The 16444-nt window shown below is 53.6% G+C and overlaps 5 protein-coding genes across 5 annotated transcripts; 1 reads left to right on the plus strand and 4 right to left on the minus strand.

Moving 5' to 3' along the window:
* Nucleotides 1-11: 11 nt before the first annotated feature.
* On the minus strand, nucleotides 12-1191 carry CPAR01_13407 (short-chain dehydrogenase; the record flags this gene model as incomplete). Its single annotated transcript, XM_060497661.1, has 5 exons — nucleotides 12-124; nucleotides 178-271; nucleotides 337-405; nucleotides 465-1058; nucleotides 1114-1191. The coding sequence occupies 5 exons, from the start codon at nucleotides 1189-1191 to the stop codon at nucleotides 12-14; spliced, it is 948 nt and encodes a 315-aa protein (XP_060344054.1).
* A 595-nt stretch (nucleotides 1192-1786) lies between these two features.
* Nucleotides 1787-4411, minus strand: CPAR01_13408 (uncharacterized protein; the record flags this gene model as incomplete). Its single annotated transcript, XM_060497662.1, has 3 exons — nucleotides 1787-2400; nucleotides 2453-2730; nucleotides 2781-4411. The coding sequence occupies 3 exons, from the start codon at nucleotides 4409-4411 to the stop codon at nucleotides 1787-1789; spliced, it is 2523 nt and encodes an 840-aa protein (XP_060344055.1).
* A 2118-nt stretch (nucleotides 4412-6529) lies between these two features.
* CPAR01_13409 (amino acid permease) lies at nucleotides 6530-8423 on the minus strand (the record flags this gene model as incomplete). Its single annotated transcript, XM_060497663.1, has 4 exons — nucleotides 6530-6787; nucleotides 6844-7964; nucleotides 8023-8080; nucleotides 8130-8423. 4 exons carry the CDS (start codon nucleotides 8421-8423, stop codon nucleotides 6530-6532), a joined length of 1731 nt encoding a protein of 576 aa, XP_060344056.1.
* An 819-nt stretch (nucleotides 8424-9242) lies between these two features.
* Nucleotides 9243-10150, plus strand: CPAR01_13410 (uncharacterized protein; the record flags this gene model as incomplete). Its single annotated transcript, XM_060497664.1, has 3 exons — nucleotides 9243-9485; nucleotides 9644-9740; nucleotides 9789-10150. The coding sequence occupies 3 exons, from the start codon at nucleotides 9243-9245 to the stop codon at nucleotides 10148-10150; spliced, it is 702 nt and encodes a 233-aa protein (XP_060344057.1).
* A 3081-nt stretch (nucleotides 10151-13231) lies between these two features.
* Nucleotides 13232-13624, minus strand: CPAR01_13411 (uncharacterized protein; the record flags this gene model as incomplete). The annotated part of the gene is made up of 1 exon (XM_060497665.1): nucleotides 13232-13624. One exon carries the CDS (start codon nucleotides 13622-13624, stop codon nucleotides 13232-13234), a length of 393 nt encoding a protein of 130 aa, XP_060344058.1.
* Nucleotides 13625-16444: the final 2820 nt, after the last annotated feature.

Raw genomic sequence — 16444 nt, forward strand, 5'->3', positions numbered from 1 at the left:
GCGCCAATCCATCACGAAGTAGTATATGGCTTGAGCTGTTTCTCCGTCCACTCCCAGTACTTCTTGCCTAGCTCTTTGTCGCGGAGATCCTGTCGTCCAACTGCGAGTTGACCAAACGGTACCACTAGAACTGTCGTCAGCATTACATACAACTATTCCAATATAAGAGTAGCTTACCCCAGCCACCGTTGTCCTTCTCCGTGATGGTAGGGCTCAAGCCGGCAAAGAGCTCAGTGTATGCGCCATTGATCGGCTTATGCGCTAGGAATTTCTAGAGGACACATCAAAAGGTGGTTAGAAATAGAAGAGTTACAAGTTTTTGCGGGCACAATTTACCACAATGATCCGCTGCCACAGGGGCATGGTACGCTGCAAATCCGTCATAAAAATCCCGGGGTCAAGACTCTGCCGTCGCTATTAGTAGCCGCAAACATCCATCAGCTCAGGGATGGCCATCAACTTACAACGCTAATGATTCCTTCGCCAGATACTCTTCTCGCGAATTCCGTTCCGTGCAAGACGTTGCCGGCCTTGCTCCTCGCGTACTTTTGCACTTGGCCCTCGTCCTTTGCGTAATCCATATTACTAAAGTCGATTGGCGGCTTTGGTGCCATGGCCGCCGTGCTAGAGGATACCCAGACAACTCGGACGGAGTCTCTGTGTGCAACCTTTGCCGTGCCGGATAGCACTGGGCGGAGGAAGTGGGTAAAGAGGAATGGAGCGAGATTGTTGGTGCCCAGTTGCAGCTCGTAGCCCTGGGCAGTTTTGGAACCCGGCGGTGGGGTCATCACACCGGCGTTGTTCCAGAGGACGTCAAGACGAGTTTCCTTGCTAAGAAATTCCTGAGCGGATTGCTTGATTGTGGTCAGGTCGTTCAAATCCAGATGGAGGTACTCGGCATGGCCCTGAGAATTGGGATACAGTTCCTTCAGCTCCTTGATCACGGCTGCGGTCTTGGCTTCAGACCGACACGCCATGTAGATTTTGGCGTTCTTCTGGTAGAGGATCTTGGTAAGTTCTTTTCCGAGGCCACCTGAGCTTCCTGTGACAATGAAAACCTATGTATGTCAGTTCGAACCAGTATGGATAAGTGGTATAGAATACGGAAGGTACCTTGTCGCTCTGATCGGGCAAATTTGCTTCGGTGAAGCTGGCCTTTGGCGGGAACATATTGCTTAATGCGCTACCCATTTTGCTGGATTTCGAAATGCTTGAGACGTTTACAGGGCTCGATGACGACTGTTGTCAAATGGATCATGATCGTTCACGTTTTATATACGACTCTGTAATGTATGATGGTCTTGGGTCTACTTTCAGTTCCGGCTGGCTCAGCTGCAGTCAACGTAAGCATCTATCAACAATAGGGCCGGGCAAGTTGGCTAGAGACGGAAACGAATCGTACAGCAGGGAGAAAACAAGCGGCATGCCACTATGCAAAGCTCCATAATATGCAGTCAACGTAAGCAAGTAAACCTTAATTCAAAATCTCTTGGAATCCCGGCTCCCGGTCTTTGGCTGGCCCGCTTATCTCCGGACTTGCACCCCGGGACCCCGTGCCTTAGATTTGGGCCGGGGCCGCAGCGAAATAAACCATTGTCTATGATGGGATGCCCATGGGCTTGATACGACAGCTTTATGACATCGTTGCGAACCGACACCCTTCTAATACAAGGCAAAAACTGCTGTCAATGATGAATTGATAGAATGATTGGGTATCTTGAGTACTACATCAATGGAAGAAAATGAGCAATAAGAGTCCAGCAAATGGCGCAACATGCCCATCAGCTCATGGAAGGTAGCTCAGAACGCTCGCGTCTATCCTCTGGCTATTTGGATCTTGGTAGCCTTCTAGTCCGTAGTATGGCAGATCGTGTTGCTGTGCCCCGAGCAACTCCATCCCAGGTGTGATCGTAGCCGGTTCTTGAGTTGCAAAAGACTGATTGAACTCCAGGCCCAGATTCTGCCCCTTAGAGGGCGACTGCGACTCTGGATAAGGAATGTCGGCAAGAAAACCAAAGTCGAAGTCCGGAATAGCGGGATCACCAAATATGTCCAACGGATCCGGAATCTCTGGCGTTGTGCCGCCAGTCGTCATGGTTGACGGCGAAGCGTCGGTCGCCGTGAAGAAAGACGCTGCCATCTCGGAGCTTGAAGACGCATCAACACTCAGCGCTTCTTGCAGTCCTCGCTCTTGGTTCTCAAGCTGTTGGTAGCCCTTGAACAGCGTGAGCTGGAGATTCCGAGCAATGTCAATGACCTTTTGCTTCATCCCTTCCTCGACGAAACTCAGCTCACGCTCGACCTCTTTTTCAAGCTGTCGGCGGACCAGCGGTGGAAGTTCACGGCGAAGATAATCTTCGTAGCCTCCCAGGTTCTTCTCGGCGTCCTCTGCATTATGGTCTGCAAGAATTACAGTCAGTTCCTGCTTCCATCGGTAGGGGCATAAGCTTACACGGTGACGGAATTTCCCGCTCTCTCACGTCGGGGAAGAGGATACGGTAGACTTGAATCCACTTCTCCGCTTCGGTGAGTTCTTTGACCGACGTCTTCTTCCGAGAACGAAGCTTCTTCTCTTGATCCTGCGTGATGCCATCCAAGACCTCCGGTTCGTGTACGTCACAGGCGTCCAGCGAGCGGGCGTGGGCTTGCAGAGCCAGTTGGGTCTCGAAAGACTGCGAGCATCGTGGGCACGAGAACTTTGGCAGAGAGTGCTTGCGATAAATGTGCTCCCTGGTGAGTTGTTAGCAATAAGCTGATGTGAGAAAAGAGGAGAAACGTACTTGATACGATGGACTTGGTCCCAGCCTGGACCGCAGCATGGTCGCTGGGTTTTGTACTTCCTTGGGTTGTACTTGAAGAAGGGACACGCAAGTTTTGCGCCCTCAATCGTGTCTTCCTGCACTTTGGACAGTTTCGCTCGGGGCAGTCCATCCTCATCGCCCTCTTCTTCTCCTTCGCCTGGCGCTTGGCCGTCTGTAGACCTGTCGTGTTTTCTCGACGGGGGTCTCATCTTACTCACCCTTCCGAGCATGTGTCTTTCATTGATCCCGTTTTTGAGCAAAGAAGTCAATTTACTGGTGCCACCCGCCCCTTGCTCTGCTGGTGGTTGTCGTGAAGCTATTGCCCGGTGCGAAGGTGCGGATGCTCCTATAGTTTCAGACCCTTTTGACGGTAAGCAAAAAGGTTGCGGTATGCGTGCTGGAGCAGCACTCCGTTTGCTAGAACTTTTGACTTCTTTGACCTCGCTTGCGCTCCTAACAGTGTAGCCTGATCGCGACTGCACCTGCTGCGGTGGTATGAGTCCTGGGACTGGTGCTTGTGCCGCTGATGCCAGTGGCGGTATCCCCGCAAAATCTACCATTGAATCGGAACTTGGCACATAAGTCGCAGAAATAGCAGAAATTTGCGACTCTCGTCCCGCTGGCGGCGGTGGCATAAACGGAGCCAGTGCTCCAAATGCAGCTCGTGGCGGCGGCGGCGGTGGGAGAGAAATGTTCGAGTTCCTGTGGCGAGTAACAGGTGCAGGAGCACTGGGAGCTGGGACTTGACGAAACATGAAGCTTTCGAGTTCATGTCCTCTGGAAGAGCTCTTCGCGCTACTAGGAACACTTCCTAGCATCATTGAACTGGACTTGGAGAGAGCATCATCTGCAGCATCGCCGCCAGGGGCAGCTCCAAACAAGTCTTCCTCAAATTGTGACGCACTCTCATGCCCCTCCTCTTCCTCCTCTTGCTTGACGTGCTTCTTGATATCCAGCCAACTCATGAACGAGGACATGACCCTATCAACTATGAGGCGTTGGACCTTCTTTGTACGGTCTTCGTTCTGATTCTCTGGCTCATCCTCTACATTAGATGCGCTGCCCTCGGTTTCGCCTCCAGACATCGCGCTTGATCTCTCGGGCGATGGATGACCAGGGGGCCGCCCAAGCTGGACCGTAATCTCATTCTGTGCGAATTCTGACTTGACCTTTTGGTCTGCATAGAATGAGAGATCTTTGGCGTCTTCCCCCAGCGCAGCTGCATAGACTGCGTCAGGTCCATTAGCGCCCGTCTCCTTGACCTTCTTCTTCTTCTTTTTCATCGTCAAATCTGGAGGCGAGGAAGATTTTTGGCCAGTCTGCGGATGAGAAAACTCGGAATCAGACGCGGCTGAGTCTGTACTGCTGTCTCGCTCTGGACCTGGTGAAAGTTGTTCGAGCTTGACAGATTTATCGCCATGCATCTCCTGCGTGGCCCACAGAGAGCCTCGAGACGAGGGTTGAGCGGAAACAGTCGGATTTGGCATTTCGTCTCCTGCTTGAGATCGAGAGGAGATGACTTCGGCATCGCTTGGTTGAGATGAGCTGTCGGATAGGCCTCCGTCATCGGTTAAGGGAGCCTTGCCCTTGTTCGGGGGCGGGGGCCTCATTGTGGCGTGTCGTGTACAGACAAGGTCTGTACAGCGAGGTAAGCTGAGACCGATTCCAAGAGAGATAAAGTCGATATGCAGACGTTAGATCGAACGGATCAGGTTGGAAAGTAAGATAGTTAAGGAGATTGAGATGTTCATCTTCGAAAGGGAAAATGGCCGTGCTGAGTTGTGCGCCGCTGCGCAAAACTCGGAGGCGCACTGCGGCTGACGGGACCCACATGGCCGCGCCCCGTGCCCCACTCCTTGCAATTGTCGGCCGGTTTTCTGCCGTTTTGACGCCCGCGTTATGGTGGAGAGGTGAGGTTATGTCTTGCAAGAATGATATGCAGTCGCGGGAGAGTAACAATTTTATTCGCCTCCAGAGCTGCTCATGCTACATGAGTCCATGTTACGTTTTTTGGTCTGTCTGTCGTGAGGAGAGTACTCTCGAGGCACCTTTGTCTAGGTTGTTTATTGTGTATTAGTAGGTATGTATTTCACACCTCAAAGCTCTCTCAGTAGACTCTCGTGTTCGCCTCGTGTAAGCTCGACACATCCGCGAATATTGACGACACCGAGAATTCATCCATTTCTTGCCAGACAGGCTTCATTTTCATCATCCATCTCATTCATTTGGGTGCCACCTAGCAAGGTAAACGACGCTTTCCAAGGCATACAGATGGGCTCTTCATCAGGGTAGACATGCCTCTAAAGGGAGGAAACCTGAGCCAGTCAAACAAATTTTTTATCGTATCACATCGTGTACCTTAGATAGGGATGCTTGATGATAGGATTACATTACCTAAGCATTTGGCAGCAGTGTAGTGAAAGTCATATCTGGAAGCCGGGGCTAGCAGATGTCTCTATGCTTGGTACTAAGTGCGCCATTCCTGAAGCACGTCGTCCTCTCATCTTACAAGTGCCAGAGTAAGATTCCAGAAGCAATTGCGACTATCAGTGAAAGCTCAGCAGATGGGTTGAACATTGCCTATCTCCCATCAAAGAGGCAATTCAGTAAGTTCAGCCGTGGGTCTGACATGTCCTTCAGCGGGGCGTTGTGGGGAGACGTGTGTCAAAAGGGCGCCGGAATGACATGTAGTCAACGCTATGGTGTGCTAAGGCGTTTTTGTCACCCTGTCACGCAGATTGAGCGTTGTTTAAATGAACCCCAACAGCCGTCTTTTTGATGTTTTTGTAAGGTAAAAGGCCACGATGGAGCAACCAGAGCAAGGTTCTTTCCTGGTATGCCATTTACTCAATGGCTCCTTCCCTCGAAAACCTGGAATCATTCCATCAGTTCTTTCCGGCCCGGGGATACTCCGTCCGACTTCCATTGCAACCTATTGCCCGGCTGCCTCCAACTACGACTGACAGAGTTGTCTAATACTCACCAATGCGGCAACATCTATCTTGTTGATCAACCAGCCCGACAATCCTCACGAGACCTCAGAATCACCGTGCCGCCACCCGATATCGCATTCCGATTTTATTAGGTGTTCTTCTGGCCCTGTCAGTTCCTCGGGATGGGTCACTGAATCCGGCTAGGCCTTCTTCCCAAGAACTATCTGTCGACCGTGAACCCCCTACGCCGAGAGATATCAAATAAGCCGGACCAACCATCTCCAGTTACCGCTGTCCGACAATCGGGCATCACCTGCTCTTCTGGGCTGGTCGCCCTTATCTTCACCAACAACGCTCGCCTACCTTGTGTTATCGCTGCTGTTGGCATGGGCCACTGCTGAACGGCCGCTGCTCTCCGAGATAAGGCACACACTAGCCCTTGGCATTCTCTTGGTTGGCGACACAGCTTCTGGGCTTATAACTGCGCCATAACCCACAGCTCCAGAGATGCCAACCAGATCTTTTTTGAGAGTGGTTCACGGCGGAATACACACACAATCCCCATGTTGCTGTCCTAACCAACACACAACGAGAGCATGAATTGCAACTGGTACTTTCAACACATGGTAGAATATGAGTGTGAAACAGATTTGATATCAAAGCAATTGTGGTATCTTCATTTTGCTAACAATTACCAGGACGGTAGTCCCATCCCGATCATCCTCAAGGCAGGATTTTGATTAAAATATACATGAATGCGGCAGCACGTAGATCCCCCTTTGGCAACAACACCGTTTACCACACCTTGTGGAGTGCGCGCCTCCATGCGGGGAGCGAGGCGATGTGTGCACGGTATGCGTGGATCTCGTCCCAGTCAAGCTCACGTCGGCCAGTGTCGACATCCATCTGGGCAGTGCGGAGCCAGCCAGTGCGCTTCCAGAAGAAACCACCAAGCCAGAACACGATGACGACAGGAAGGGCGAGATACGACTTGAAGAAACCTTCAGCGTCGTTAAGCTCGGTCGTGCCAGGGGGTGCGATAGCAGTGTAGAACTGTGGATTCTTGTTAGCATGCCATCTCTGATCCCGTCAAAAGGTTTTTTATTTACCTGAGCAGCAAGCACAACGAAGCAGAGGAAAAGTCCGATCCAGGAGCCGGTGACGCCACCAATGGCCTTGAACGGGATCTCGTCGACAGTGTGACCGTGGTAGGCCCACGCCTTGCGGAAGCGAATGTGCGCCAAGCAAATGGATCCCCAGGTAAAGACCGCAGCCAAACCGGAAAGAGCCAACAACCAGTCAAACACAACAGGGCCGCTCGCGCTGAGGTTGATATACGCCAAGGGCGAGAAAATGATGACAGCCAGCACGGAAGGCAGCGGACGTCCTGATCTGTCAATGTAGGTGAAGATCTTGGGCGCGTAGCCCTGCTGGGCCAGGGCAGTGAGGGTACGCGAACCACCGTAAACGCCAGACACACCAATCGACACGACAGAGACGAGGATGACCACGTTCATAAAATGGTCGAAGCCCACGAGACCGGCGTACTTGCCGACCAACACGAAGGGAGAGGCCTTGACGTCAGAGTAGGCAGACTCGGAGAGCAGCGCAGGGTCGTCGGAGGGGATCAACAGACCGACGAAGAACAGGCCCAGGATGTAGAAGAGCGAGATACGCCAGAAGACCTGCTTGATGGCACCGGGAAGCGACTTGACGGGGTTCTTGGCCTCGGCGGCAGCAAGACCAACTAGCTCAGTGCCGGAGAAGGAGAAAGCGGCCGTGACAAAGACGGAGCAGAATCCCTTGAAACCGTTGCGGAATGCGCCCGGATTATACCACGTCTTCGCACCCTGGTATTCGCTGTATCTGCCGCTAGACGGTCCGCCACCGAGGACAAGGACGAGGCAGATGATCATGAAGATAACAGTGGCCGCGAGCTTGAGGCACGACGACCAAAATTCTTCCTCGGCGTATCCAATAGATCCGAAAATGTTGATGATGATAATGACGACAAGGAAAAGTGTAATCCAGACGGCCACGTTGACAGTGTCATTCCAGTATGCGACAACAAGACCAGAGACAGTCAGCTCAAGCGGTAGCACAATAGCCCACTGGAAGACATAGTTCCAGCCCATGGCAAAACCCCAGGAAGGATCGATGAAGCGAGTCGAGTACGTGTAGAAGCCACCAGAGACGGGATACATAACAGCGAGTTCACCCAAGGCGTACACTGCACCGTGTCAGAGGCTTCTTCAGTGTACGAGATTGGCAGGGATTTTCAGACTTACCGACGTTGAACATCATGATACCCACGAGAAGGAAGTCGATCAAGAGCGATCCGGGGCCCTGCTTCAGCGTTAGAAACCACCGTTAACGAGAGATACGGAATACTTACACCCTTGCTCAGAGCACCACCGGAGCCGACGAAGAAACCAGCACCAATAGAACCGCCAATGGCAATCATGTGGAGATGGCGAGAGCTCATAGCGCGGTCGAGTTCGACGATGCCGCGACCGTAATCCTTCTTCGTGAAGGATTTCAAGTTGAGACCATTGCGTGTTGCCCAGCTGTCCTCGCTGATATCGCCTCGAATCTCCTGTCCACTGCCGGTGTCGTACCCAGGAAGGCCACCGGTGGCCTTCTCATCGGCCTCGACCTTGGTGGGCACAACCCCTTCTGGTGCAGCCATGGCGATGAATTTCGCGGCTTTATGGGGTTACACAGACAAACAGTGTCTGTTACAAAAGAATGCTGCGGGAAGAGGGCCCGAGAAGAACAGAAATGACGGAGAGGGATGGCTGTCGGACACGAGACAAACCAGATCAGACGGGGGAAGGGGGGAGGTTTATGAAGGAAATGCCAATCGAGAGCACAGGAACCGGCGCGCAAGGACTAAGGGTTCTTGTCAAGGGCGGCAAGCGGATCCAGTCATGCATGGAAAGTTGATAGGCTGAACTTGGTTGACGATGGAAAATTACACACAAGAGAAGGAGGGAGAGATGAGGGTCCAGGGCCGATTGAGTATCAAGCTGGTCTATCCAACTTTGCCCCCCTCTCGACGGGCGACAGACGCAGATCTTGGCAAGGACAGGATATGGCAGGCTATCCTGGCAGCAACCCCCGTTACTTGTTGCATACGACTTGGGGGAGGGATGGAGGCGATTTGTCTTTTGGTCGTGCTTCGATACGTACCAAGTCCTAGGGCAGGCCAGCGGGAACGAGCGAAACCTTCCCCGTCATTGAGTCTACTGCGTAGGTACTCCTCTGTGTTCGTACGGAGCACTACTGTCTGGGCGAGCTGAGGACGAGGTACCTGGTGAGTTAGGCGGACTGGCTGCGGACAGCTTTCCGGTATGCATGATGCACTAACGAGAAACCCAGGCACGGGTACAAACCCATATTCGGCCGAAGAAAGGGCAAGCCGTCGCAGTCGCAGTCGTAACGAAGTGGATTTGGACGAGACCCCGTCGCCAGCGACCGTGACCTGGGGGAGACGAGAACCACAGCAATGGGATGTCACCCTACTCTCCACCGTGGCACCGAGACATATGCGTACGCCCCAGCCGGGCGATTGAGAAAGCCTGAGAGCCCCCAGATAGCGTGGGTTGTGCTGGTTGGCCAATGGGCGACTTGTCACTTGAAGCCGTTAGCAAATGGCTCCGAAAAAGTGGCCGCCCCTCCTATTGTCCATTGCGCGCTGCCTCCTCAACGTTATCTCAGGATCCAGTCCGACCCTCCTCCTCTCGAACCTGTCTGTGGGACTGGGGCCCTGGGGGGCATATGTGAAGTGGAGAGCACGAATCTTTGGGCCCGGGTCGGTGAGGGGAGATGGTCCACGCAGAGGTCCAGGTCCACGACGCTGGAGACGAAGCCAGGAGGCTAGCCTGCATTGCAATCTGCGTGCTATAGTACACAACAGTCTCTGCTGCGATTCGGTCACTCTGTCTTCCCGGTACACTGGAAATCGTCAAAGTCGAGGAGGCTCATCGGGAAGAAAATCCTGCAGGTAAGCCACACCAATGATGTCCAACCAGGCTTCTTGCCAGGGTTGCAGCGGCTTTTGCTACACTTCTCGGCGCGGCATTCACGGAAACTGGCTGTTCCCTAACTTCCCTTTCAAGAGCTTGGGTTGCCAAGAAGTCGACTGCGGCCAGACAACTGGCTGGTCCGAGAATGCATGTGGTGTGGGTGGACCGGGGGGCTGATCTTGGCCGCCCCAGGTTTCCATCATCCTTGAAGAGCCCCGACGTCGTGCAGCCGACAGAGCCAACGACCGCGGCTGGCATAAAGTCTGACCTCGATGCCTCAACTTTAGCGTACTTGCTGCACTGGCAGCGCTACCGCATGATGGCTTGTGATAGTGCAAGTTACCCAATGCGACAGATACACGCAACGTCATCGCTTCTTTTCGAATGAAAAAATCCTGTCGAGCCAGTGTTTGCGCAAGAGAAATGGAGGAGAGGTTCCAAGGGCATACGGCCTGCCGGTTCAGCACTGCGTTTCGTTTCGATCACAGATAGTTGGAACGGGGAGTTTTCTCTTCTGCAATCAACAGGGGAAGGCTACTACCTTACGCAGCAGGTGGAATCGGTCCCACCCCTGGTCGATAGCTCCCGGTGTTCCCATCCCTCCCTGCAGAACACGACAACTTCGAGTCGTCGCCGGCGTAGGCCCTATCGCGCGGCTGTGTTGGTTGCGACAGTTGGTTATAATGTAATATGGTTGACTAGACATGATACGTCTGCGACAAAACCCCCATCCGGCAGAGGTCCTACCAGTTCCCCGGGTGAAGGCGCAGGCGACAATAGCCACTCCTCTTCGACAACAGGGTTGATGACAGAATGTCGCCTTTGCGTCTGGTGATGTGCCGCTGCGTGTCGATGGAGATGCGGCGCTTTCGGAACCAACATCAACCGACCTTGACAAGTGGCAATGCGATAAGCTGTTTGATGGTGTTCACGGCTCATCCCATAGGCCGGCACGTTTCGAACCAGCCATCAGTGCGCCGCCAGCTTTGCCTACTTGTCTGCCTACCTTACTTATGTGCTTACTTTTACCTACTCTTTGGTTCCTAGTCATCCAGTATGAACGGCAAAGGGGGGCAGAACTTCTAGTCTCTCGCGCCAGGAAGGTCGATGGTGGCAGCACCACATGTCTGCGACCCCCCCCCCCCCTCGGGCCCCCTTCCGCCAATTCCAATAACCTGCTTGACTCTGAATATCGGTCATTTCGGTCTCTAGCCATTGGCGATTGCCAACGCCCTATCGTCCCCTGCGACCACCATTCTGCAATGGCTGCAGTAGGTCGCATCGTTTGGGCGGCGGGTGACAAGCGAATCCCAGCATCGCTGCATGGCCAGGCAGATCAAGACCTTCTACTCGTCCTTCTAGCGTCCTTCCATCGGGTTCTCCCTCCAATAATGTCACTCACACGCTTCGCTGCATCTCGATTTGTTACTCTGAGGGGCATTGTGATTCTGGCTGAGACTCCCGCGAGTCGCACCCACAAAGTCAGCATATGAAGTCATTTGCTTCGTTATCTATACTTCCGGTATCAAACAGGTGGAAGTTCGAAACGGGATGCTTATCTACGCCGCAGGATCATGGATCCCACTGCCAACGCCAGAAGCACCACACGTATGCGGATCCAGTTCGAACATTGGGCTGCCGTACCCACCATGTATCCGTACCCTTACTCGAGGAACCTAACTTGGGTCCAGTTTAATTGGGGTGAACTCGGGGAAACAGCCAGGAGCGTGTGCTGACCCAGGTGAGTCCGCGTGCGGTGTCGGTCAGGGGGAGAGGGGAGTGAGGGGGAGACTCGGGAGAGGGAATTCCCTGGGCCTGAGATGAAGCCGCAAGCGCGAATTTCTCACGCAATTGCAGGCAACCTAATCTTCCATTCGTACGGTCGCCATGAACGCGCTGAATGGACTGGGATTTGAACGACATGGGAGCAATGAGTTCCCGTACACGACTCATTACATCCGCATCGCACATTGCTACATACAGCTCTTGTCAGAGTAGTCATCTTTCGAGCGAGCTCGCTGGGATTCATCTAGACTTCAACGTGGCCGCATCTCAAGAAACATCTTCGTCGGTTCGATGAACAAGCACCCTTTTTCCCTCCTTTTCCTTGCGGTCGGTATGAAGTGAACAGCTCGTCCAAACAATCTCGCCGAACTATTTAGGCCTGCAGTATAGTCCGCGTCTGGTTGCAGCGCCAACGCGACCATAACATTCCCAGCCCCAGGAGGCAGGCAGTAATGATGAGAAATTACCCACATTGGCGGCACGGCAGTCGCAGACGCCCCGTATTCGAGATTACTCCGTGTCAAGAGGCCTCGAAGCGGCAACTAGCTCCTTTCCATGCCTCCTTGGCTGCATCAGTCAGTATCTACCTTACGGATGCAAATTAGCGCTTCTTTTGCTATGCAAGCTCGCAAAGTTTATGGGCAGATTTGATGAGGCGGCGACGGTCCATCCCGACTGCGTGCCTACTGCAGCCACACGGTAACCGAACAGCCCTGAGCCTGGCGAACAAGGCCGAGAGTAAAGCGCGCTTGATGGCGTGACAAGGTAACAGTGGTAGGGATTTCGATTCCTCGGTTAGGGCCGAGAGGCGCTGCGCTACCAGAAACACACCATCAACGTCTTGTTGGCTTTGGAGTTGGCGGCAGATTGACTTTCTCAAAGACAACCTGTATTCGTACCTACGTGTGGTGTGGTGAAGCCATCCACGCCGACGCCTTGTCATGGGCCACGCTTTCTTTCGACAGCAGGTGTGGAGGAAGTGGGCAGTGTCCGGACCATGAATCCAATCCATGGTGATGGATTAGCATCCTCTGGGGAAGCCAAGTGAGGTGCCCATTCGCGCGCGAGAAGAATTTTGTACGTAATGGCGTGCGTTTGACGTTGGCCTCTGCTCTCGCTTCTTATCTCTCCAGACTCCAGTTTAATTGTAGCACTACGGACATGTGGGTGGGACGAGAGACGAGACGAGGGTCTCCTGCATTCGGACTGACCGAAGATCGCAACGAATGGATTCAAGGACCCGCTTCGAATTGGGGGACTCTTCCCTCTGTGTGGTGGGACAATCTCACATGGCTACGGGGTTTGGCTGATATCGGAAATCAGCGTCGACGACTGTCAGCAGAGCAGCCGCGCCCTTCATCCGTGCTGGTTCCTATCATGAACTGATCGACATCCGACGAGAACGAACGACTCGGAGTTGTCGCGAGTAAAACCTCGAAGACTCGCATTCGGGGGTAGAGTTCACGACAAACGATATCCGTGCAGCAATTACCTTATTTCGATTGATTATCTAATTATTGGTGGTCCGTTGGAAACATCATGTACAGCAGGCTTCGTTTGATGCGTCGTTTATGTTGTTGTTGCCGCACGCCAATAGTAGCATCACCAGCTGAAAAACAGGCGTTGAGAAGCGACGGCTTCGGACATTTTACTCATGCGCCAAGATCGCGTCAGACTCGATCGCCTAGTCTCTTCCACAATCGAAGCTGAAGGCGAGGCGACCGTGGTCCTGGACACTGAAGCCCTGGCTATCTACCCGTTCGTCTGCGGCCCGCGATCTTTGAGAGTGCGATGACGAAGAAGGAATGCCGCTGCCAGTCCAGGCTTCCCCCCCCCCCCCCAGAGGCTTGGGCCGTTTGATTGATCGCCGTGGCATGGCCAAGGGCTGCTGCAGAGTGATAAGGCACACGCACACAAACACTCTAGGCTTGGAGGAGGAAAGGTTTCTGGTTGGCAAGCTCATCTTCCAGGGCTGAACGCCCGCAGCGCAGCGTAAAGGGCGGCGGGAAGGGAGGACGGCTTGGCCGACGATGCGCTTTCCTGGCCTTGCCTTGCCTCCCGGTCGATTCGGTAGCATAGCGGCGGCTTCTTATCTCTTGAAGCTCACTCGCGCCGAGCGGATGACTACTTTAGATAGGCAGTAGAAGCCAGGCCTCCCCTCCCCCTTCAACCCCCCCCCCGGGCGGACAAGTTGTCTAGCATGATTTCCGAAGCCCTATGAGGCTGCAGGGCGCAGAAAGACGTTGGCTATCGACTATTCACATTTGGCCTAGTCTTGGCTAGGATATTTTCGATGCTTTCCGTGAGGGGAGCCCAAAAGTCGAGCTTCATCCGGTCACCGAGATGAGGTAGCCGGGTGATGGGTGTACCTACCTCAAATCCGGCCGGCCTCGACGTGTGGGAAATCCTCTGAGACAAGCACCAAAGGATCTACGTCTGCGTCAATTGATCGGCGACCTATGAAGGCAAGGCACGTTGAGATTAAGTCGCGTCAGGATTGTAGGTATCTATCGGAAAACGTTAGTCGGCATCGGATGCAAGCGAGATGGATTTGATTTGCGTCACCCATTTCATTCAGCCGCCAATGAGCACCAACGGGCCCGGCGTCGAAGGCTGATTCTCTCGCCGTGCCGCTCTTTTGCAGCAAGCCACGTTTGAAGGGCGCGGTCGCGGTCGCAGTCGCAGTCGCACTTTATCCCAGACAACAGACAGACAGACAGACAGACAGACAGACAGACTGCCGAGGTGGATGATATGAAAGAAGTGAGAAGACGTTGCTTTTCACGGCAACGGCATGAACTCGGAATTGACAAACAGAAATTGACGCATACTTCGTTTATTTTACCCCGGAAACCACTTTCCCCGCGAATCCACGGCTTGGAAGTTTGGTAACTCCAGCAAAGAAACTCCATCCATTACTTGATCAAAACCACTTTTGCCGGCATCTCATTACGTACGGACTTGAAGAGTCGAACCCGGGACATCTCCACATCGGCATCCCATCTCGCTGCCTGTCTCCAGTTTCCCACGTTCCCGTCTCCAGACTTCCCAGCGAAAGAAAAAAGAACCCGCCAGCCCGCACGGCGGCGCATTGCGCACGCACTTCACGCACGCGAGCGCTGGAGCAGAGAGAGAGCCGGGCTCCATTTCCCCGCGATTTCCACACCAAAATGGTCAGGTCGTGACACATCCGAAGCTGGCCGCGAACGAATCAGTCCCCGGGCAATTGGATAGACGAATACCTACGTAGTAAGGTACAAATCTAAAACAATTACGATTGACTTTGCTGTACAGAATTATGGATCCATCAGAGACATTTGCGACAAATCGCCCGGATTGAGGACCCGCGTGACGTTCAGCGGCAGACGATCCCTCACGCATGGGGACGATGACGGGGAGCAGCACTTTCGAGTCTGTTGTCCCAGTCTACTCTCGAGTGCATCAACTCGCCTCCGCCATATGAGCCGTCTCTGACCGGCTCCGCCTCCGCACCCGCGAAGCTCGCCCCTACCGCTAATCGACCTTACCCCGCCTTTCTTCCTCTAGTAATCTAGTGTCCGTCGATCAGTTTGGCGAGGAGCGATAAAGAAGCGCTGAGCGCACGCAGTCGGTTCGAAGGCGACGAGGACGAGGAGTGTGGAGGTGGTCGTGGAGGGGGTGGAAGCTCATGCCGCGGCTCGGGGTGCAGGAGACCAACGGCGCTGGCGGCCACGGCGATGCGGGGGTATGCGAAGACACTGCTGGTGAATGTTGGAGGCGACGACGAGGATAGGTTGGCGGCGCTGAGGGATGCTCTTGATCGTTGTGAAATTGAGAACGGCGGGTGTCCATCTTCTTTTCCATTAGGAGAGGATGCTGTTTTCTCGGGTGCCGTTATTCCGATACAAATGGGTATTGTTTGTCGAGTGACGGCGAGTGTAGTTTAAGTGGTACGAACGGGAAACCGCATCTTTGATGTCCTCGATCCTAACGTTGCTTTTTCACAGGCGAGTTTGTCGCCGAAGGCTGGCTACCTGGTAGACCTGCGGGTTGTCCTTCCCCGTGGGTGCACCGCGACGATGGGCGCAATTTGTTGACTTCTGTGGGTGATGTGATACTGGGCGCGTTGATGCATCACACAGAGACGGCGATGTCTTTATAACCTCGAATACTACTATACCATCTCCCTGAATCAACATGGTGTCTAGACTAATCTTTTCAACTCAATCTCGCGACTGCTTTACGCATTGTTCTCTTGTGCTGTGTGAAATGCGGCGATGCTCGTCCTGGTGTTTGTATAGTTGCCGCCATCGAAGGGCATATCTACGCGACTTCCACCCAGATGGACGGAAACCTTTGGGAACGAAGCATTCAAGCTACTCCATGAGTCTTGTCTGGCAACGTTCAGATATCCGGCGTAAAGCCATCTGCTTCTTCTCCATAGTGGTTGGTACCCACGATGCGTAGGCAGGGTGAAGGCGATTGCGTGATCCAGGAGCAGCGGCACGTTTCTTTTTTCCCTCTCATCTATGGTGACATCCATGACAATAGAGTGTCAAAGGGGATGAAAGGCGTGTAGCGGCGCCTACTCCTTGGATAATGACATTTTGCCCTATAATTGATCCTATGGTAGGGGTTCATCTCGCTTCAAAATCGTGGTATCCCGCGCGAGCTGGCATTGCGGAATAACGCTGGCGACAGACAGTGGCTCTTGGACTCATCCAAGACAATATCCTTGCTCTTGATGGTCGGAGAGTGGACGTGCTGAACCCCTTCTGCCTTTGTTGCTGTTGTCGGTGGCCGGCTCGGTCGCCGTGAGCTTCAGCTGGTTTCCAGGCTTGATGAATTGACCTCTGGGGTAAAGTCGTCCTGCCATCAACAGTGTCGCTGGGTGGTCATGGCATTTTGCTTCGGTTGA

This window comes from Colletotrichum paranaense (assembly GCF_030867605.1).
Source record: "Colletotrichum paranaense strain IMI 384185 chromosome Unknown Scaffold_12.1, whole genome shotgun sequence".
NCBI classification, from domain to species: Eukaryota; Fungi; Ascomycota; class Sordariomycetes; order Glomerellales; family Glomerellaceae; genus Colletotrichum; species Colletotrichum paranaense.